This window comes from Antechinus flavipes, chromosome 3 (assembly GCF_016432865.1).
Source record: "Antechinus flavipes isolate AdamAnt ecotype Samford, QLD, Australia chromosome 3, AdamAnt_v2, whole genome shotgun sequence".
In the NCBI taxonomy this organism is placed as follows: domain Eukaryota; kingdom Metazoa; phylum Chordata; class Mammalia; order Dasyuromorphia; family Dasyuridae; genus Antechinus; species Antechinus flavipes.
Genome location: NC_067400.1, coordinates 598,434,360 through 598,457,118, shown reverse-complemented (window position 1 = coordinate 598,457,118; position 22,759 = coordinate 598,434,360). Strand labels below are relative to the sequence as shown.

Here is a 22,759-nt window from a genome sequence, read left to right as displayed (position 1 = left end):
GAATGTGGATCAAAGCGCAGAATTTTCACCTTCTTTGTTTGCTTTTCTTTCTCATGATCTTTTCCCTTTAGTCTGATTTTTCTTGCATAACATGACAAATATAGGAATATGTTTTAAAGGATTGGATGTGTTTAACGTATATCAAATTGCTTGCTGTCTTGGGGAGGGGGATAGAGAGGGAAGGAAGGAGGAAATTTTGGAACATTAAGTCTTACAAAAATGAATGTTTAAAGCTATCTTTACAGGTATTTGTAAAAATAAAATACTACTGAGGAAAAACAATGATCCAGAGTTAAGCAAATTGACATTAAATTGTTGGAGCGTTCATTGGTAGATAATCTAGATAGCACAGATTTCATTTTTAACTGGGGGAAGTAGGAGAGAATCCTAAGGAGAAGCCAACTTAACAGACAACTAGATTTTCTTATTAGCAGTCATGTTTTCCCAAACTCTATTTCTCATATTTTTCTTTACTTGCAGGGGTCACTGGTAAGGTATCTATGAAGAAAATAATAATAACCTACTAATAATAATAACTGCTACACTGTGTGTTAAGCAACTTATAATGATTCTCATTTGATCTTCCCAGCAACCTTTTTTTACAGAGATGAAATGACTTGCCATGAGGCTGCATTTGAATTCAGATCTTCAGCCCTGTGGTGCTTTTAGAACATACTCATTAATAGAGAACCAGCCCTCAAGTCAGGAGGACCTGAGTTCAAATTTGATCTCAGACACTTAACACTTCCTGGCTGTGTGACCCTGGGCAAGTCACTTAACCCCAATTGTCTCAGGAAAAAAAAAGAAGAAGAATAACACACTCATTTCCTTGAAAAGCTCACTTCCTTCTGTGTGATTTTGGAAAATGGTAAGTAAATGGCAGTCACCGGGCTTCGGTCCTAGCGAGGATTTCCGGGAAGGCAACAGTTCAGGTGGGCGCTTGCTCCAGTGGCACAGCTTGACAGATGGCACCAAAGCCATCACAAGAGGTTCCCACCCTATTAACAATCAAATTTCACCAGACATGCCCAAATCCTGCTATTTCACTTTGCCCAAAAGTATGGGAGAGAGCTTTGAATCATCCAAGTACAAACACATTCTAAACACGGCTTGCCCCCTCTCTTAAGCCCTGCCCACCCACTCTCAAAACAGACCCCTTTGAAAATTTTATGGTTGTTTGGAAAACATTCACAGGCCAAAGAAGACAAAACGTTCCAGGCAAGCTTCCTGTGGGGAGCAGGAGAGAAGGGACGGGGGTTTGGGACAAGAGGGATGAGCCCCGCTCCGGACAAGATGCTCGGGCCTGGGCTTGGCTGTCCATCTACCCTGTGCCTCTTGCTTTGCAGTCTTCACAGGACTCAGAGACATAAAGCCGCGGAGCGTGGGGGGATGGGGATGCCAGGTCCTTAAAAGAACACTATCTCCCCAGCCATTGGACTGTAAGCTTCTTAAGGGCAGGGACCTGCCTTTTGTCACTTTCTATGTACCTCAAGTACTTCGAACCGGGCCTGGTCAATACTTGGTGCTTAATAAACATAAATTGCCCGACAGTGCTAACAGTATAAGTACAATTTTGGTGCCTCGGACGCCTTTCCCCGCTCCCAGTTGCTGACATTTAGCCTGGGCAGATAATTGAGGCCTGTTAATTTCATCTTGTTCATTACCAATCAATTTCCACATTTTGTCAATATTTGTGTCAGTTGTCAATATTTGTCTCCGGCACCTTAGAAATGGGAGCATCCAAACAAAGCTACCTAGGAGTTTTTAAGCTAAGAAGAGAATGCATGATGGCAATTGGCAAAATTGGCGCCCCAGAGGAGAAGATTGGCTTTGGAATCGGGAATCTGGATTCAAGTCCCAGCTGTGCCTATTTCTCATGTGATCTTAGTCACATCACTCATCTGGGTTCCAGGTGACAGTTTAAAGTTTTTACAATTAAAAATACATTTCTGATAAAAAAAATTATAAAGCTTTTTATTTTCAAAACATATGCATAGTTTAACATTCACTCTTGTAAAACCTTGTGTTCCAAATTTTTCTTTTCTTCCTCCTTCCCCCCCACTCCTAGACAACAAGTAATCCAATTTGTTAAACATGCAGTTCTTCTTTACATATTTCCACAATTATCATGCTCCACCCAAAAAATTGGATAGAATTTTAAAACTCAAAACTAGGATTTTAAGAAATTTATTATTTTTTTGGTACCCAAACCAGCCCCTATGTCCAGCTTCTTTCAAAAGGCATTTACAATTACTCATTTTTCTTAAGTAAACTAGCCAACTGCTTTTTCAATCAGGACCTTGAGTCTAAGATGGAAGACCCAGAACTTAAAAGCCCCCTTTCTCCCATGACTAGCAAGCCAGCGAACTTAATTTTCTAACATGCAGTATTTTAGCCAGGATTTGCATCTGCAACTATAGCTAATAATTCCTTTAAATATCTATAACACAGTCCACTTTTCAAAGCATCCTTTTACGTACTTTTTTTTTGGGGGGGTGGGTTTGGTAAAGATGTACAAGTATTACTCCAATTTTGCTGAAATGGAACCAGACACGAGGAGTTTATGACTTACCTGAGATCATTAGTGGGATAACTAGGATTAAATTACCCAGGTCTCCTGACAGCAAAGCTGCCTAGAATTAATCCTCAAAATAGCCCTACCCCATAATATGAAATTGGTCAAGAGGGCAAAAGAGCATTTGATTAATTCCAGGACATCCTCAAAGCAAATTCTAAGGAACTACAAAGACAGGCCAGCAGTTTATTAGAGGAAGGTTAAAAGTTCAAACAAGTAAAAATGTGTAAGAAAGAGCAGAAGAATAAGGAGGCAGATGAACAGTAGTCTTGGCCAAAGTACAAAAAAAAAGTTCAGAAGGTTAAAAGGAGAAAAATGAATAGATATAAGATTCAGGTCAAAGAACCTTTGGAAACTTTGAAGATAAGGAGAAAGTTTCTACATTATACTTACAAATAGAAATCAGTGAAATAAAAAGTGCTGAGTAGCAGGATTTCACTGATAAAGAGAACTGGACGATGATTGCAGGAGGCAAAAAGATTATGTTATTGATTATACATATATAATCCATATCAAACTGCTTGCTGCTTGAGGAAGGGAAGGGGAGAGGAGAAAAATTTGAAGCTCAAAATCACACAAAAATAAATGCTGGAAACTTAAAAAAAAAAAAAAAAGATGATTTTGGATTAAGGACAAGAGAATCACCTCCAAATTACTTTAGAAGAATCGGAACCTAATCAGCCTGCACAGAGCCTGTCTGGTAAGAGGCAAACCTTATCTCCCCAAGGATCCACAGCAATACGTTTCCCTAGAGCTAAATTGAGACCCTTGATGGGAATTAAGCTCTAGGGAAAGCTTTCCTAGGACATTCACCTTCTTAACAGTGTAGACAGAGAGAATGGAACTGCTTCAAGTTAGTTGTGTTTATTGACAAGACAAGGGTAACCACTGAAGAGGAATTCAAGTTTCAGGTTGGATCCCCTACTAGTTTCTTAGTTACTCTCCCATTACTATTTCTCTGAGAAGGAAATACATTCCAAGGGGTTACCCCATAGATGTAAAAATAGATCAAAATTTATGTGAGAAAGTTCAGATAACCAGAAAGCAAGAAACATGACGAATGGTGTCATAAATAAGTATTATAACTTTATTAAAATGAAAAGACATATTCAAAATAATGCAACAATACTGTACACATGATGCAGAAATCAGTGCATTTTCTATCGCATGTTTTCACCTTCATTTAGTCTGTACTAAAATATAATAAGCTTTAAATAGCTCAAATAATATCATTCAGCAGTTTAAACTGTAAACAGCTTCTTTTTACTGTTAGGAGAACTTCATGAGCACCTTCCTTCTGTGCTTCTCCAGAGAAGATAAATACACTGAAAGCCCGGGAGAAAGGTGGGCACAAGCAATGGGTGCAGACTTGGAAGCAGTGAATCAGATCTTTTGCTCAGGGTTTTACGTCAAAGGGTGGAAGAGAGGCCCCTTGCGACCTCTTGTATTAAGACGTGCTGTGCTGTTGGTCAAAGGAAGTGTTTAGCTTAAAAAGCACAACCACCTCCAGAAAATACTGAATAGAACACCAGCAACACAAGACCAGCTCGTGTTGTATTTCCGGTTATTAATACAGTCTGAAGTTTAAAAAAACAAAAAACAAACAAAAACCCACCCACCCCCAAATGAGAAGAGATTCTGGATCTTAGTCACTGGTTCATTATTGCCTATTAATCAACAGTGTGAACACCTTGGTGCCTTTCCATCAGGGGAGAGGCTAATAGATCCCACTGCCTTGGGGAGAGAAATTGGCATTTTTTTCTGTAATGTGCTGTTTTAGTGGGTAAAAAAGAACTTAGAAGGCACCATGAAGGAAAAAAAAAGAAAAGTCTAATTCTACATGATATTACCTACGCGTTTTGCTTGTTTTTTCATTTTTTCCAAGTGTGAAATATGTATAGGTAGCGTAATATTTCCCAAGTGAGCTTTGGAAAGAAGCCAATCGGACTCTGCGACAATTTCTGAGATGGGCTAACCATGTTCCTTGCTAAGAGAGGCTAGGTTTCTGTGGAAAAGTCAAACTCAAAAAAAAAAAAAAAAAAAAAAGAAAAGAAAAAAGAAATCAAATATCAAAGCCCCCAATCCCACTAAAACAGAACCTTCTGTGGTTCTGAATGAAACAATACTGTCCTTTCACTTGCTCAATTTTCAATCTGGCAGCACAGTCTCATTTCTCCAGCTTGTATTTTTTTTTAATTACTCTGAATATATATATATATTACTCTAAGATAGTAACTAACTGGTTAACCTGTAACTATGGTTATACCACAAGTTCCTATATAGATATATATAGATATATATATAGATATACATATATAGATATGTTTCCCCTCCCCCCAACATCACATCTTTAAATTATATAGACTTGAATAGAAAGACTTTTTTTCTCAAAAAGAAAATTGAGGGATAGTCATAACAACACCTTACAGTTGGTTACCACTTTCTCTTCAAGGCAGAGAGACTTCAGCTGTTTACTTTGCTGCGAGGCCCTCGGCGGACCTCGGCAGAACCAGGGCCGCCACAGAGAGCCCCCCGGGCTCGCTCTGCGCCGTTGCTGAATGATATTCCCAGAGTTTAGGGAGAAACCACATAGGATAAATGCTTGCGTTTCCCCTGGCCCTCGAGGTCCATTTTGGCTTTGGAGTCCAGCTTTTCTGTCACCGCAGCCACCTTGCAGTCAGTGGACGGCGGCTGAAGGGGGGCGCTCGCAGCGCTGGTCTCTTCGGTCTCCCTAAAGAATTTCTCGAATTTGTCCAGGTAGGGCGGCCTCTCAGGTAGTAGGTAATAGTGCGTCGAGCTCACCTTCTTTCCATTCTCAATGATGGGCAGAATGCAAGGACCCTTGCTGGCGGAGCCTTCACTGTTCTGTCTCTGCAGCGCTTTGCTGCTGACGTACTTGGGGTCGGGGGCGAAGCTCTGCGTGGGGGGCATGACCCCGTTGAGGTAAGACGGGAGGCTTTTAGGACTCGGCGTGCGGGAGTTGCTCCGGGACAAAGGTTCTCGGGGCGGCACCTTAGGGGGCCTGTCTTCATCACTGTACGTGCTGGAAGTCACTTCCGCGGACCACCTTCTGTAGTCTGGCTTCAGTGGCCGGGGAGGGATGGGAACCCTGGGGGGGACTTCGGGTTTCTCTTCGTCGGAGTTGGGAGAAGCCCGGTGTAAGTGGCTGGCCAGCCTCGAGGCCGGCTTGTGGAAGGATCCGGCCGGGCCCGAGTGGGACCTCCGCAGTTTCCGGTGGGACTGCTGGAGGAGAGGAGTTGAGTTCTGCACGTCGGCGCTCGGCTCCGAGGGCTGCCTCCCATCTTCGGGAGCCGGGGCGTCAAAGTAGGCATAATTGATCTGCCCGCAGCCACGGAAGCTTCGCCTGCCCGGAAACCCGTATTTGAAGACAGAAAGCGAACAGTCTTCTAAGAGGAAGTCTGTGTCTGAACTAGTTAGAAACTCCACCTCACAGTCTGTGTCATCCGGAGAAAAGTCCTCCGAGATGGGCAGCGGGGGCAGAGGCCTGGAACCCCGCTCACAAGGAGCCGCCGAGGAAAAGAGGGAAGGCCCGTTTCTGACAGGCGTGAGCGGGGGGCTCTTGGAAGCGGCGCAGAGCCCGTTCACAGAGAGCTTCTTCACACCACAGACCACCCGGTCCTCCTCACTCTTTCCAAAGTGTTCGCTGGGGGAAATGAGGAGAGGAGACAAGCCGGACTTCATCTGCGACGGAGTCCTGAAGCAGTTTTCAGCAAAGCAATGGCCATTCACCGGGACAGATTTTGAAATGTGCCCTAGAATAAACAGGAGATGTTAATGCCAGATCTCGTTCTCCCACTGCGTGGGGGAGCCGCGGCTCCCTACACCCTGGGCAGCTTTCTGCCTAACCAAACACCTCCATTAGTGAAATGCTTTCCCGGTGTAACCCTGAGAACACTCATTCAACGACGGGTGTAATTAGAGAACAGAAGATTGTTCATGTGCATGAACTGGTTCAAAGAACAAATTATCTTCTCTATCTGCTTTTGGACATGAGCACGGTGCACACCCACACAGCCCGGGCGAATGGCGTGACGTGTGCACAATCCGCAGAAGATGAGCAGCATATAATTTGTATGAACGCCACGCCGCAGCAGCCTCGCCATGTCAGGAGAGTGACAGCAGGGCATGAGGAGATAAGGAAGGAGCCGGCTGCTCCGTCGGGGACTCCTGGGCTCAGCTCTGGCCAAACCTGCCGGCCCTCTCCCCCATCTCTTATTAATGGAATAAGCCAACCCCCCTTCCAGCTGCGGCTCTCAAGATGCAGGCTGGCCCCTTTCCCCTGCAGAGAGGAGGACGCTCATCCGGGCTCCTTCCGGGCATTGGAACAGAATCCCCGATTCTAACAGCCCGGCTTTGGCCTCGGTGGCTGCAGCAATTAAAAAGCTAGCTCAGTGAACCCTGCTGTGGGTGCCGGGGCCCCTTAAGGGGAAGGTGAGCTCCTGGAGAGCAAGGATCACCCAGACTGTTTATTTTTTCCTTGGTGCTGGCACCGTATTTGACACATAATGAGCATTTAATAAATGTTTTTTCTTTTCTTTAAAAAAAAAAAAAGCGACCTGTTTCCACCCAACTATTGCCACTAGAGGTCAGGCGACCGTTTCAAATGTTTCACACTGTTCCTCATTTTTTTCACATGATGCCACAGGACAAAACTCTCCAAACATCATCCCCCGAATGCTTAACTCCACCCGACTCCAACTTTCAAAAGAGATACGTACCGAAGGTTGTTAGGTGCTGCTGGGTGGTGGAATTCAGGTTGTAGGCCATGGCTAATGGGTCAATATTCAAAAAGTTGCTAAAAAAAAAAAAAAAAAAGGAAAAGAAAAACATGTCTCAGTCACAAAGAAGCAATCGAGGGTGCTGGAGCTCGGCGAGGCAGGCCGGGCAGATCAGGAAGGGTGCCCTCCCCACTTACTTCTCAAACCCCTTGCGGTTTCCCCAGCAGCTCTTCAGACTTCCCATGGCTTGGCCATTCCGCAGAAATCCAGTCTTCAATGGGACTCTGATTTCCTGAGCAGCAACTCCTGCTGTTGACATTGTGCTTTATTCTCAGGGCCTCCAAGCTTTTGCAGCTCAAGGATTCTGATTAACCTGCAGCTTTCATTCCCTAGGGAAAGAGAGAGAAGTGAGAAGGGGAATCACCAATGAAATATAGCACCTGTTTAGAGGGATTCTGAATTTTTTCAGGGGAAAGCACTCGGGGACAGAGTGCTCCAATCACTGTCCAGGAAATCTCGGGGATTCGCTTCACAGCCCAAGCTGCAGGAGTATGTGTAGTCAAGACCACATTGGTAGACCCCAGGCCCAGCAATGTTTCAGCAGAGGGGAGAGGCCGGAGGGAACAGAGCCCAAGCCAACAAAAGCAGACTTGACTGCAAAGGCGGACCAGGCAGATGGTAGCACGACGGCCGTGCTCACTTCCAGCCAAAGCACACAAGCCTTTGTCCAAACTGGGAGATAAGGCCCTCCTGCCCTTCTTCTCCTCCCTACCCACCCACACCTCCAGGGAAAGCCCACCTGGAAAAGGCCTTTCACCTCAACATCCTCCAAAGTATCGATACCCTGTCAGCAGCGCCTTCCCCCCAAATACCCAGACACCCTATTAACTGTGTGACCCTCGGCAAGTCCCACAACCTCTGCGGGTCTCAGCCTCCTGGCCCCTACAGCTCCAGGGCTAAGACCTGACGTCCAAAGTACAGACCCAGGGTGACCTATGCAAAAGCATTTGTTTTGACTCAATATTTGTTTGGGCCATGGGTGTGGGAGAGATCAGTTGTCCACTTATTTCCTTACACGGAATTGGTGTTCAATCATGTCTCATTTTAGATGAGGAAACTGAGGCAAATCGGGTGCCGTGATCTGCCTGGGGTCTCACAGTCGGTATATGTCTGAGGCTGGATTTAAACGCAGGAAGCAGTTTTCCTAAGACTCCAGGCCCGGCTCTCCGTGCACTGTGTCACCCAGCTGCCCCCTTCCTTAAGATACCAGTGGCTATTTCTGCAGACCGTCTCGTTTTCAGGATCCCATGAAAATCAAGTTCTGCAAGTTTACTGGCTTTAGAAGAGCTCTACTATTCAGTGACCTGCTCCTTGTTCCCCTCCCCCCTTTAAAAAATAAAACCACACAGATGTAAAAGTACATTCTTCACATTCTCCCTGGTGGAATGCTGGATAATTCAGGCCTTGCCTAGCTCTAAGGCATGAATTACATAGGATATAAGTAAACTTTGCCTAATGCAGGGGTTCCCAAACTTAGAAGAGGGGTTCCCTCTCCTAAGTCATGACATCTCTAGGGTCCCTTTCAAACTGACCCTATCTTCCCATGGCTCCCCACTCCTCAAAATCATTTCTTCAATGTTCACCAGTGACCTAAAAGGAGGGTTGATTCCTTCAGTCAGAAACGTAAACACAACTTTACTGAGCACCTAACGTGTAATTATTTTACTATCTAAAGGCCTTCAAAATGCTTTCACCTCCTTCTTTCACATCAGAAGGACTGCACGTAGGCCGGTGTTCCAGAAAGTCAACAGAAATCAATGAGGGAGCGGGCTAGTAACCAGTCCTGTGCTCCATTTCAACAGACCTCAATGAAACATCAATGTTACTCTTCCAAAGCCGGATCTGGGCGAGCTCATTGCTATGCAAGGTAAAGATCTGAGCAATGTTTCGGAAAGAAATGTGTATTTCCCCCATTTCATTGCCCAACAGATCCCATTGGTTAAAGCAGAATTACCAAGAATTTGGTTGGGTGAGGTATGTGGATTAATAGTGGCTGTGGATTCTGAGGAAATGTGTTTTTCCCTATTTACTATTTCTTGAGTCAAATGAGGCTGGAGAAAGCCAGAAAAAAAAAAAAGCCACCCATTTTCTCTCTCTCTGTGTCCTCAGACCAGCTGTCAGCACATTAGTCCTAAGTAGTCATATGGTGGTTTTTCTAAGCATACTACAAGCACTGGCAGGAGTATAGGGAAAGTATCTGTGGTAATATAAAAATGAAAGGCAAGATAGGAAGGAGAATATGGTCTTTAAGTAGTTTGAAAGCACCCGTATGAAGATCACTCATTCAGATTACAGGAAAAAGCCCGAGGCGCTTCTGGGAGGCCCAACCCCCACCTGTATGGCCGCCAACAAGCACTCCTCGTAATTACTGTGTGTCAGCCTCCTAATGCCATCTAAATCTTAGCTTTCAACAGAATGATTGTGTAACTATTCCCTGTTCTGAAATTGCCTTGGAATTTTAGGCTTACATTTCAATGGACACTTAAAACTATTTACACATTCTAGGAAAAGTTATTTTTCAATCATTGTTTCCATCACTTACTTGTTAGCTTTCTGAAGGGAAAAAAAATTTTTTTATATATAAAAGAATTGTATTCACTGAGCCAGCTCCCTCCTAACCACAATAGTGTCTTTGTGTATTCATAGAAGGTTGACCTGCCTCTAAATTTCAATGGGGAATTGTGAATGGGCCGTGTTATGAAACTGTCCGAACTTCCTACTTGCTTGAATGGCAGACGTGAGGAAGGCAATATAATTGCATGTTCTCCTCAAATGGAAAATAGCCTTGGATTGTGGACTCAAAAGGGCAATTTAATTTGTGTTCATCATTGATTATAAGCTCCCCAGGGTCAGGGCCATATTTTATATATATATTTTTAAAATCCCTCTACAGCACCTAGCACATAGTAGGAGAGAAATAAATATATCATAGAATGAAAGAGATGGAAAAGATCTGAGACCACCTAAGTTGGACAGGTACAGAACCTAAGGCTCAGATAAGTTAAGAGATTTCCAGGTCACTTAGGTGGGATGTCAAGTCAAGTTTCCAAGTCTCCCCTGCAATCAGTGTTCCTTCCACTGCAAAGCCAGGGAACTTGAATGAAGACGAGTAACTGCCTTCTCATCAAAGAGATGTTCATAATAATTCTAAATAATCCATGTTCATAATCAATTAAGTGAATCTCAAATTTAGGAACAAACCAACCAAAATAGTTTATCTAATTAATATCCATCAAAGGAGGTTCCTCAATGGTCCCATTACAAATTTAGTCCTGGTTTAAAATTCATTGGGGAGAGAATTAAAAAAAAAAAAAAAAACTTGGCAGGGAAATTAACACCTGAAAATACACTATGTGCCATTCTACTGCTACGAAATGACAAAAATATAATTAGATTAAGAAGTGTTGGGCATCACAATCTAGGCTCATGTCCAAATAATCCAGAGCACAAAAACTCTGGTTCCCTATAAATTTACCAACGGTATTGAACAACTTCATTGGGGTGTTAAAAGTCCAGCAAATTCCAAGGTAATGCTGGGCAGGAAACTGAGAGCCATTCTGCAAGGGAGGCAGCAGTGGCTCTTTTAGATGAAGGGCTTCCTCCCTGGTCATGCATGGGCATCCAATGGCACTATGAAGAGCTGACCCCAAACCCTGAGCTGCTTCTACCACACCATCATCCGCCATGATCAAAAAGGCCCACAAGAGGGAAGCACTATATAATTAGTAAAATTAAAAGAAAATTTGCTTCCCATTCTTGCCTCTTTCAAAAATACTTTACTAGGGTTTCCTGCTTCAGATGAACAGCTTTGTTGTAGTCCAGGGAAGCCCAAATATTGATGGGACAGAGAAAGTCTGGATGGAAAAGGACTGGTTGGCTTTAAGCTGATAAGAATGGGAGGCTGTCAAGTAATAAGGGGCAATGATTCTAGGGAGTGTTGAATTTTACAATTCACTTACAAAATTCACCTATTGATTATATTTTAAAATTGATTTTCCAAATTCTAAAAATGGCATATTTTTACAGACTGAGTCAAACAAAATAAGACTTAAATAAAAGGCAACCTCTGCTTAGAATCTATTTACTTCCACTGCAGCATCCTAGTTTATTTGGAGAAATCTGAAGGTACAACAAAGGTCATTTCCTGCTAAAAGAATTTCAGGCTTCCCTAATCTTTTGCTTCCTAGTAATAATAAACAAATATAAAAGGAATTACTAAGAATGTTTTACAATTTACAAAAGGCTTTCTTTCATCCTATCAATTCAAACATCTATTAAGTCACCATGATATGCAAGGATGTAGTGAAGCACAAGGGACTGAAGCAAACAAAAATAAGATACCAAGAAACTTTCCAGAAGTTTACAATCTAATCAGTGGGAGAAGGAGGAGTGGAAACTCAAAACTACAATGCAAATGAGGGAATTAGTGCCTAGGTGAGGTCCAAGTGCTCTCTTCCACCTGGGGATATAGCAGGGGAAAACTTCAGGGAGGGATCAGCCATGTTCCAGGTTCTCAGATGGGAAGGCCTAGGCTGGGATCTGAGGAGTGACTATGAACCCAAGTTCAAGAATACAAGAGAATTTCTTTATTTGGAAAAAAAAAAAAAAGAATAAGATGAACAAAGAGAAGCAAAATGAAGCAAACAGAACTAGGAATCAAAATATAAGAGATGACTACAAAGTAAGAAAGAAAAAAAAAACCAAAATGCTACAATGTAGTGATGATGATCTACTTTAAAGCAGAAGAGGAGAAAGTGTATCTCCTTCCCTCTTAGTAGAGGTGAGGGGCTGTGGGTCCAGAACACTTGCAGGCCTTCTCTGATTCTGAGTGTTCTGCTTCTTGTTCTTTGTTATGGGGAATGGCCCTCTGGCATTCAAGGGGTGTAAGGAATAAAGAAATGAAAATCACATAAAACCCCAGTAATTTCAAAAATTAAGACATGCTAACCAAGAGGTTTCAATGTGGACAGATGTGGTGGACAGTGTATATTCTTGGAGTAAGACTATTGGCAAAGGCAGGCAAGGATGGGAAGGAGGGGGAATGACCCCTATCCCTGGGCAGGAGAGGAAGTCGGACTGTCAAAGTCCAGGGTCTTCTAACTTCACATCCGGAGCTAGAAGATTCCCTGGTGGTGATCTAATCAGTCTTCCATTTCACAGATGAGGAAATTGAGGTCTGGAAGTCTATAAGTGACTTGCTCAGGGTCACAGAGGTAGCAAATGGCAGAGTAGGGATCCAATCTCTATTAATCTGGCTCTAAATCCAATGTTCTCTCCATTATATATACCAAAGCTGTCTCCTTCAAGTAATTTTACCACTAGAAAAAAACAAAACAAAACACAAACTTAAGTCTGATACTATGCACCCACTGGAAAAAAAAGGATCATTTAAGTTTATAACATTTAGGAAGCCCCCTTGTGAAGAAGGAACTGACACGACTTTAAGACATTAACCTAGATTTGCTCACCTGGCCACCTGATCTCCTTAATGAATCTCCGAAGCAATTGGGAGGGGGAGGGGCACATTTTTGTCACACAACTCATCCAGTTCTGCCCAGTGCTTCCTTATTTGAAAGTGTGATGTAATTTCCTCTTTTCAATCTGGTTTTAGAACCTGATTTCTGTTTATTCAGAGTGAAAAAATGTTCTCCTCAGACTTTTAATCACTTATCTACAAAACTACTTCAGAATCTATAGGAAATCCTATATTGTGCTTAAGGCACAATAGGAAAATAGGAGCTCATCTAGAAAAGAACGGAAGTTCCTTTGGACACAACAAATTCCATGGGTTTTTGATTCTATCAGGCTTATGAAAACTAAACCATTGCTTAAGTTTAGGAGACCCAAGGTATAACTAGTAGTAGTTATTAATATTTGTCCTCTAAAAATTATTACTGAAGGTCTGTCTGTACAGTGCAAAACTTTAGATGTTTATTTTTAAAGAAAAGATAGTTAATAACGCTTTATTTGTAGAATAAGCTCTACAGTAGCAGCTGCTCCACTGAGAACCCTGAAACATAGCTCAGTAGCTCCCTTTCTTCCTCTGTATCTTGGAGTTTACTGGCTAGATTTCTGTCCTTCTTTTTTTTTTTTCTTTCTTTTCTTCTTTCTTCATTCCATCTTTCCTTCTTCCAGATTAAAAAAGCTATTCTTTGCCCCATTTTTTACCTAGTCTTAATCATCGAATGGGTAGTTGGTTGCCTCCGTCAAAACTGAGGCCCGTTAAAGTTCTTCCTGTCATCCTGATCTATATCTGGCCACTGGACCCAGATGGTTCTGGAGGACAAAGTGAGATAGGTGACCCTGCACAGCCTTCCCTCACTTAACTCTAGTTTCCTTGCATGTCATGGCATTCCCTTCCTGTAGACACAGTGGTCTGCCAGAATGAAGGACAAACAACACTTGCAGAGTATTTTACATCTTGCAGAACACTTCCCTCCAGATGACCCAGTAATGTAGGTAATGTTGCTCATTCTGCAGAGTCTCAGTGGCTAGTTGGCTGCAGTCAGAATTCAGAAGCTGGTCTGAAGTCCAGGTGAGAGCTTTGACAGCACCACATCCGTTTTAATTAGAAGCTCTGGATTTAGGCTTCTATTGAGATTTTCTTTTAACAGCTAAATTATACTGGAGAAGTCTCCTATTAGTAGTCAGCTTGAAATGCCTCATGTCTGTCTGCATTATACAGGACTTACTTAAATCCCTCTCCATTTTCTGTATCCTGAGTGGAAGATTTCTCAGGAAAGCCCAAGTTCTGGCTGGAAGGTTTTAAGTCTAGACCAGTGATGGGCAGCAAGCCCATCTATAATCCAAGGGTTAGCCTCAATATAATCCTTCAAGTGCCACAGCAACTCATGAAGGTCACCTAAGGTAAACTAATAAGAATCTGGATCTGTTGGAGAAAGAAACACCCAATTGGATGAAATCACTAATGTCTGAAATGTACAAGTCTTCCCGTCTTATAGTCCCACAGTGATCGGGAAACCTGAACTTGTGGTCATTTATACTTCTGCAGTCCTGAAGCTATTTTTCTTCAGAGACTTTTGAAGGGTTACTGTATGGTGCTGTCCCAAGTTTACAAATGGGAAAACTGAAGCAAAGAAGGCCTAATCATGTGCCTAGGACAAGAATCTACATCAGTTCGACAATTCAGAAGCAAAATTAGCCAGGTTCTACAAAGTCTGATACTGTTAACCATCAGATCATATAGTTTCCATGATAATTCTGAGAGATTTATACTTAGAGTTTTAGAGGCAATTTGTATGCAGAGGTATTCTAAATTCAGTATTGGTCAAGTGTTCAAATTTGTCACTAACTAGCACATGTATGGATGGATAAGTTCCTTAACTTCTCAAGCGTGTTTCTTCATCTGCAAAATGGGGACAAATAACATCCACACTTCACAGAACTAGTAAAGCTTAAAAGAGAACACATATAAAGGGTATTCAGATTTCAAAGTACAATATTAAAATCAACTATTAATATTTTTGGGGGAAAAATAGCAAAAAAAGTAAAATCCCTTGGTTTAATCATACTAATTAAATTATTATATAATAGTTTCATAATCTATAGTCTTCTGTAATCAGTCTATATGTTAGGATCTATCTAGACACAAAAAGGACAGAAACAAATGAGATAAGTATATTATTTTTTTAAGGCCCCCTCCTTGCTGTGAATAAAAGGAAAACTAATGCAGTGATTGCATTAGTTTTTTATCCCTAGATTGTAAAGCCCTTATGGGCAGGAACTGAGTTTTATCATTTTATCTTATCCAGCTCTCATCTGACACTGTATTTTGTACAATGGCCACTTAAGTCAGTGAGCATAAAAAGAACTGATGCAAGAAAGAACATGGGCCGTTATGAATGAACCAATGGGGACAGGCCTGGATGGACCAGAGGCTATGTTGGTAACATAAGAAATCCTTGGGAGTATTTTATACATTATATCAGAATATGTTATACAAAATTACCAATCCCCTGCCTTTTCCCAAAACAATTTGCTATTTAATCTTTTAATGTTTTATTTATTTCAATTAATTTAATTTATAGATTATTGATACAAAACCACTCAGATGATACTCTAGGTTCTTGTGATTTCTTATGAGTACCAAAACAGATTTCTGGATTCCTCTCCTTTGCAGCTTTGTACAAGGTCCTCTGATAGGAATGGTCTGAGTTCTGCAAGACCCTTCAATCTTAGTAAGAGATAGCAGAGATTGCCCTCTTTGGAATTTACGGTCACCCGTAAATTTACTGAGAAGGATGGGAATAGCTAGGTGTGCAAGTATGGTACCAATCCTGGAGGCAGGAGGACCACCGTTCAAAGATTGTATGATGCTGAGTGCCTCAAAAGACAGGGAGGAAGAAAAGGGAGAGGAGGGGAAGAGAGAGACCAAGAAAGACAGAGAGAGAAGAAAGGATACAAGAACTTATGAGAAAATTATTTCTACAACAATAAAATGTACAACTTTAATGGCTGAAAGAGATTTTTAATGTAGAAAGTAAACTGACTTGAGTAATATTTGGTTCTCAGCTAATTGCTCTCTGAGAGATCACATATGATTTGGGTTTCTTGTCACATGCCAAATCTATACTTTAATTCTGATGAATGCATTAAAGTCTTAGCATGGTGCATTTGGTATGGTGCAGGTTCCTCCTGAAACCTGGTCTACCAGGATTGAGTTACAAGATGTACCCAACGGATTTCATTCTAACTGCTCTGCACAGTATGGACCAAAGTTCTGCAGAATTCTTCAGAAGTACTCCAAGCTTCCCTTGAGACAAAATTATTCTTCTAGTGAGGCCCCAAATAGGGTTGCAAAAGTAGAATATGTCAGTCTCTGATGAAGCAGGTATTGAGAGTCCCCGAAAGGGCAGAGGCAAGAGTCGATCAATAAACTGGAAGCAAGGAAGGGCACACAAGAGGGTACATAAGGATGCAGAGATATGTGCCCAGTGACATGCTGGCTAACTTTGCTAGATTGTTTCTTCCTTCCCGTCTCTTTTGAAAATCCTCATTACAAGGAATGAGGAGAAAGGCAGATATCTGAAAATGAATCAATAAGACACAACCTCTCTTTCCCCAAAAAATGAATAACTAGGAGACAAATGAGTCAGTAGTCATAAAGTGAGAGCGAGGGATAGCTGGGGGAAGGATAGGTAGGAAGTTGCGGAAACACACACTTAAGCAAATCTATGGAAGATTTAGAGCCCCTGAGGTGATTAGGCACGTGATAGATAAGGTGCTTTTCCCCCCATAGATAAATGGCATGGCCATCCCCTCAGGATCCCAGTTCTTTGGCATCTCTCAAGAGTTCCCATCATAATTAGATTCGACTTAAGTTGGGGACTGCACCAAAACCCTGTTGCTTCAGGGGTGGAGAAGCAAACCAAAGTGCAGCCTTTCCTTTCCTAGGCCCAGAAAAGCTAAGCAACTGGCCCAGAATCATCAGCATAGGGGGTGGAGTAGAATCTGAATCTAGGTCTTGCTGCCTCCAAGATCAGCCCTTTCTTTCTACCATGCCAGGCTTTTAATGAAATTAAATTTAGCCTCTGTTCAAGGAGGAAACTGGTTTAAATTTTAGAAACTGATAACTGTTAGTCTCTGGACTTCCCTTACTACCAAAGAGTTTGAGGAGATGTATCTAGGTGCATAAAATTCAAAGAAATGTGAGTATAGTGTGCGTGTGTGTGTGTGTGTGTGTGTGTGTGTGTGTGTGAGAAAACCTACTCCTACAAATTACTCCTTGACAATTTCCCCTGAGCACATTTGGGCAAAAGAATTTAGTGATCTGTGAATGTGAAAGTGGCCACAGAGCAAGACCACTTAGTGGAGCTTTATACAACCCTAACCCCCAGCAGCCTTACACTAATGGTCTTTAATGGATGTCCTGGTACACTCCATGTTCCAGAACTGTCAGTGTGAAAGTGCCAAAAGAGCAAAATAGAAGAATTAATGGAGACACATGAATGGTGAGGGATTTAGATTTCCTCTGTTCCACGTACCACCATCCCCAAGTTATTAGAGAGCCACCCACCCTAAGAGGGAGCCTGAAGTCTGCTTCACTTCCCGTAATTCACTTCAGTAAAACCTCAAAAGACCAAAACTCAAAGGATAAAGTACCTTAACCAAGGCCAGCTGCACTATTTCCTTTGACATTCTCGACCAACCTAGGTGGCAGTTAGAAGGGCCACAAAATCCAGTTGTTTTTTTCCCTCTCTTTCCCAGTGCTTTCCACTCCAAAGCAGGCATTTATTTAAAAAAAAAAAAAAAAAAAAAAAAAACAACCTTCTTTCTTCTAAGGATCTGGGTCATTATTTATTTTTATAATATTCTATTTGTAGATGGTTAAAAGGAATTAGAGGAAGTTATGTGACGACTGGCAGAGACATCCCATCTCCCCCCAAAAAACAAAAGCGTTCAGAACAGAGCCCCAGAACAGAGCTCTTAGAAAGCAAGAAGACTCATACCAGCTTGGAATGATCTGTGAGGTTACCTGTACAGCCAGAGGGCCTAGAGGACTGAGCAGTGGGCCTGGACTCAGGAAGGTGCTGTTCAGTCACTCAGTTGTGTCTGACTCTGTGACCCCATTTGGGGTTTTCCTGAGAAAGATACTAGTGTGCTAGCTGGCCACCCCAGGGTCAGGAAGACCTGAATTCAAATATAGCCTCAGACTCTTACTAGTTGTGTTGATCCTGGATAAGTAACTTCACCCTCTCTGCCTCGGCTCCCTCATCTGTCAAATGAGGGTTTCCCATTTCCAAGGGTGGTTGTGTGGATCAAATAAGACCAATAATTGTAAAGTGCTCAGCACAGTGCCTGGCACATGGTAGTCACTTTAGACATGCTTCTTCTCTTCTCTTTCCTTGAAGATAAAATAAAACCCTTTTCATGACTATTATTCCCAAATTCTATTTATACATGAATTTTGCTACAGTCTACTTCTTTAATGCTCCAAGGAAAATTTGTTGCTTACATGCTCCCTCCACTGATACCGAATGCAATCCCTTCTCATTTAGAACAGCTGACCCAAACCAAAAAACACCAAAACTGCAACCCCAAACTTTCCTAAACTGTTTTGACTCTAATCCATACCATTAACTCTAGTTCAGAGTTATAACTGCCCCCATAGTTTAAGACCTTTCTATTTTGACTACTTTCTTCTTGAAATGCTGCAAGAGATTCTGAGATTTGGAGCTGGCTCTGGAGTTCAACCCAGAAATTTTACAGATGAGGAAATCGGGACAGAGTCGGGATTCGAACCAGGGTCTCTCCCCTCCAATTCAGCATACTTTTCACTGTTCCATAATGCCTCTAGGTCCATCTCAACTGGGCTTACATTCAGGACCCTGAAGTCACCTGTTTGACCTGCTGCTAAAAGCCTATATTTATGTTATGTGAATAATGCCAGAAGAACACAAGGAGACTGTGTTTATCTAGGGAGTTATTCATTAGCTTTTGTGAAAGCCTGCCAAACCTCTCTGCCGAAGTGTGTTAAACTAATTCCAACGATGGAGCATCCTTCCAAATGATTTGGATTAACAGAAGTGTTGTTTCCTTAGTGTAGATACTAAGGCGATGACATTCCAATTCCTGGAATTACCGTGGGCACCACCTTTCCTCCCCTCAGTTCAGGTTCACCCTCTAAGGCAACCTGACGGCATGTAGACAATCAAGTCCCATTTCAAGCATGTTAATTTGCACCTGTAATTTCAGTAACTTGCCTTTAAAGCTACTATTAGTGTGACCAGAAAAGGAAGGAAGCATCAACCCAGTTTAACTTCTCTGAAATAATAATAGCATTTTCACACCAAAGTCAAGTCAGTGTGAAGACAAAAGTTTTCTATGGTGTGATTAGTCTTCACTCAAGTAATCTATACCTTCTGTGATCAGAAAACATGCAAGCCAAAGCCAATCGTTTTTAACCTTGCTGTTCGAATATTGAAAAATGGCCAGAAAGCTCTCAAGACTAGCTCATCAAGTAAAAGGATATGCATGCATTTATTTTCAGATCAGTCAGGTATCCTCCTTTTTTCTTTTTTTTTTTTTTTTTGAGACTGGGATGGGGCCTCATGGATAATTTAATTCAAAAAAAATTTTTATTGAGTTTCTGGTTTTTCCAGGACACTGAGCTAGGCACTGTGCAGGACTCAAAAAGCCCAAAACATAGTCCTGGGCCTCAGGGAGTTTACCATCCAGTAGATCTGATAAATTATATAATTTGTTGGTCCAACACCTCCAATCCCTTCCTCTTGGACACAATTAAAAATAAATGCATGCGTGAATTGAGCTGAATGATGGGTACCGAATACTAATGTCAAAGACACATGATAAAGACTGTATTTATTTGTGTTCAAATTTGCTATTATCTGGGAATGATCTCGAGTTAGTAGCACACTGGTAACCAAACGAGAGTCAGCATGTTAAAGGCAGCCAGCTCCTCTGGCTTTGGTCTGGTGCCAGATGCGGTAGATGTTGCTGAAAATGACATTCTAGCTCCAGGGAGGGCAATGTGCATGTCCTGCTTAAGAGTGATTTCTGCCTAAAATTGCATTATCGCAGCAATGTAAACAGAAAGGCAATAAAGAAAGAGACCAAGAAGTCTGGTTAGATAAAGCGCTCCAGACACGAAAATACTTACACTGCCTGTTCTCTCATGGCAGCCTTACCAAACCTTAAAGCTAGCTAGCTTGCTCTCGTGAAGTGAGAGGGGGAAAAAAAAAAGAATTTTAACCTCACCTTTCTTCACCCCTGACAGTTGCCTAGAAACCAGTCCTGCCCTACCTGTGTTACAGGTGTACCTAAAGTCACCAACACACCTCCTTTAAAGCTACAGTCTCTTTTCTGACTACACTCAAGTTTATGACTAACAATCTATTCATATGTTATCAAGTAAGAGACTTGTTTCTTTCAAGCAATGATGAAATACTAATAAAGACTTAGCAAGCACCAATACTGCACCAATCAGTGGCCACCTATCTGTACAGAGTCCTGGACCTCCAGACGTTGTTTTATCTATAAACAGCAAACAAAACACAATGCACCAAGAACGGTCCGGCCAGGAGGAATAGCTCCCGGGAGTCTCTCCCTGCGGAAGCACAATGCCTGGGAAGTATGTGGGACCCTCCAAGAGGAGAATGGACAGAGGCACTGAAATGGGACTGAACGCACCCCGGGGGGACGCGGGGGGGACCGCGAGGCTGCTCCCGAACCGACCAGGGGCAATCCTGCGCAGGCAGCGCCCGCCAGCAGCTCCCACCGAGGCTGCCGAGGTAGGATTTATGGGCTAGAAGGCGTTTGAACAGCGTCTACTGCTATAAATAAAACCGTTCTGACTCCAGAAGGATCCCCCCACGACCAGAGCCTGAGCCCGCTAGTCCGGGAGGGACGCGGCCGCGGGAGGAGCCCGTCGCGCCGGGGGTCGCCGCGGGGCTCGGCCGCCCGCTTAGCCCGGAGTCCTCAGTTTCCCCGCCTGTAAAGGGAGGGGGAGCCGGTGCAAGGCTGTGCAAGGCTGCGCGGGCAGCCCGAGAACAATGGTCAGAGGCATGCAGCGGCGCCGGCCGGGAGGAGCCCCGGGCTCCACAGCCCCCCGCGCCCGCCCCCCGCTCATCTCGCACATCTGGATGGAGAGCTCCCGCTCCGCCACATCTGGAGGGCAGTCATCGCCGCCGGGCCCCGCGCCCCTCCTCCTCCCCGGGGCCGCCTCCGCAGCGCCACCGTCGCCGCCGCCCTCCGGCCCCGACCCCAGCCCGAGGGCCCCCTCACCTCCGCGGAGCCGCGGCGGCCGCCGCCGCCGCCGCACGGCCGCCAGCCTCAGTCCCGCGCATGTCCGTCCCGGCTGGCTCAGCGCCGCGGACAGAGGGGTTGGGACATTGCGCAAGCGCAGACGCCGCTCCCTACCCAAGAAACGTCCCCGTCGATTGTAGGCTATTGAGCGCCGGCGCCGCCGAGCGGTTTATATAGCGAGGAGGCAGAAAGAGGGGGGCGGGGCCGTGACGTGTAGCGCAGCCGGGTTCCTCCTCCCTCCCTCGGCGCCGCGGGAGCGGCGGCTTAAAGCGGCGATGCCGCGGGGCCGGCGCCGTGGTGGGGTCCGCGCCTTGGCGCCTTTGTCTCCCGGCTGCTGCCCCGGCCCCTGCGCGCGGGCTCTGCGCTGCGCAGCCTGCCCGGGCTGGCGGAGGAGCTGAGGAGCCTCCCGGGTCAGGCCGGCCCGGGGAAGCCCCGGAGCCCGAGCTTTCCCCGGAAACGTCTCGTGGAATTTCCCTCCGTTTCCCGCACCTCCCGTTGTCAAGATTGTGTTTGTTTGGGGGAGGCGAGTGGCCGCCCCCATGTGTGGGAGGAGGGTGGGAGCCGCCTTGGGGAAGCCTTGCAGGGTCGGGGTACGGATGGGATGCACAGCCGGATCTGGTCGCCAAGCCCCCTCTTCGCTCCAGAACCTGCGCTGGCTCCCTATTCCCTGCAGCAGTAAGGTGGTGTTTCCCATCTGCGCCCAGCGCACCGCCTGCACTCCCCAGGCAGCCTCCCCGCTGGTGTTGCCCCCCACTCAGAGCCAGAAGGGATTCTACCGTGGATCGTTCAATACGCACTCATTAAACCCCTACTATGTGCTAGGCACTGTGCCAAGCGCTGGAGATGCAAAAAGAGGCAAAACACGCCCCTGCCCGCAATGAGCTTTCAACCTAAGGCAGGAAACCACGTGCAAACGAATGTTTACAGAGCAGGTTCTCTTCAGAATGAATAGAAAGTCATTTAAGGCTGCAGAATTAAGAGGGGTTAAGAAAGGCTTCCTGTATACAGTACATTGGATTTTAATTGGGACGTAAGGAAGTCAGGGAGGCCCATAGTCCGAGCGGAGGAAGGGTGCCGTCCCAGGCAGACAGGATGCCCCGAATGTCTTGGTTCGTGGAACCTCCAGCGGGCCAGTGTCACGACATCAAAGAGTCCGCGAAGTCCAGTTACCCCCTTTTACAGAGCAGGAAACTGAGGCCCGGAGACATTCAGAACTTGCCCACGATTCCCTAGTCATCTCGACTCCTCCATAACTGGTCCCCTCTCCCTTCCCTCAAGATGCTCTCCACTCTGCTCTCTTTGAAGGAGCATCTACTACTTCTCTCTTCTCGTCGCTATTTCTTGGAAGCCCTCTCATTTCAAGTTCGGATCTTTACCTGGAAGGAACCTTTCCTGATCCCTCCAACCCCCTCCCTGAATTGTACCCCCCCCATTACTTTGTATTATCTCCGTATGTAAGAGTGTAAGCTTCTTGAGATGAAGAACGATTTTTTTTTCACTCTATTACCAGAGCACCTAGTATAAAAAAGCTGCTTGATGGATGTTTTGAATTAAATTGGACCTTTGGTCTCTGGCCAGCGAGGACTCTGGGTAATTCTGC

At 44.2% G+C, this 22,759-nt stretch overlaps 1 protein-coding gene and 1 long non-coding RNA gene across 2 annotated transcripts in view; both read right to left on the bottom strand.

The window, feature by feature from the left end:
* The window catches only part of LOC127555920 (uncharacterized), a 149,056-nt gene that overhangs the window by 15,884 nt on the left and 110,413 nt on the right, over nt 1-22,759 (bottom strand). The window lies entirely within an intron of this gene.
* On the bottom strand, nt 3,642-21,303 carry ERRFI1 (ERBB receptor feedback inhibitor 1). The gene is made up of 4 exons (XM_051988645.1): nt 21,139-21,303; nt 7,512-7,703; nt 7,315-7,391; nt 3,642-6,348 (listed from the first exon to the last, which is right to left on the bottom strand). The coding sequence occupies exons 2-4, from the start codon at nt 7,631-7,633 to the stop codon at nt 5,150-5,152; spliced, it is 1,398 nt and encodes a 465-aa protein (XP_051844605.1). The 5' UTR covers nt 7,634-7,703; nt 21,139-21,303; the 3' UTR covers nt 3,642-5,149.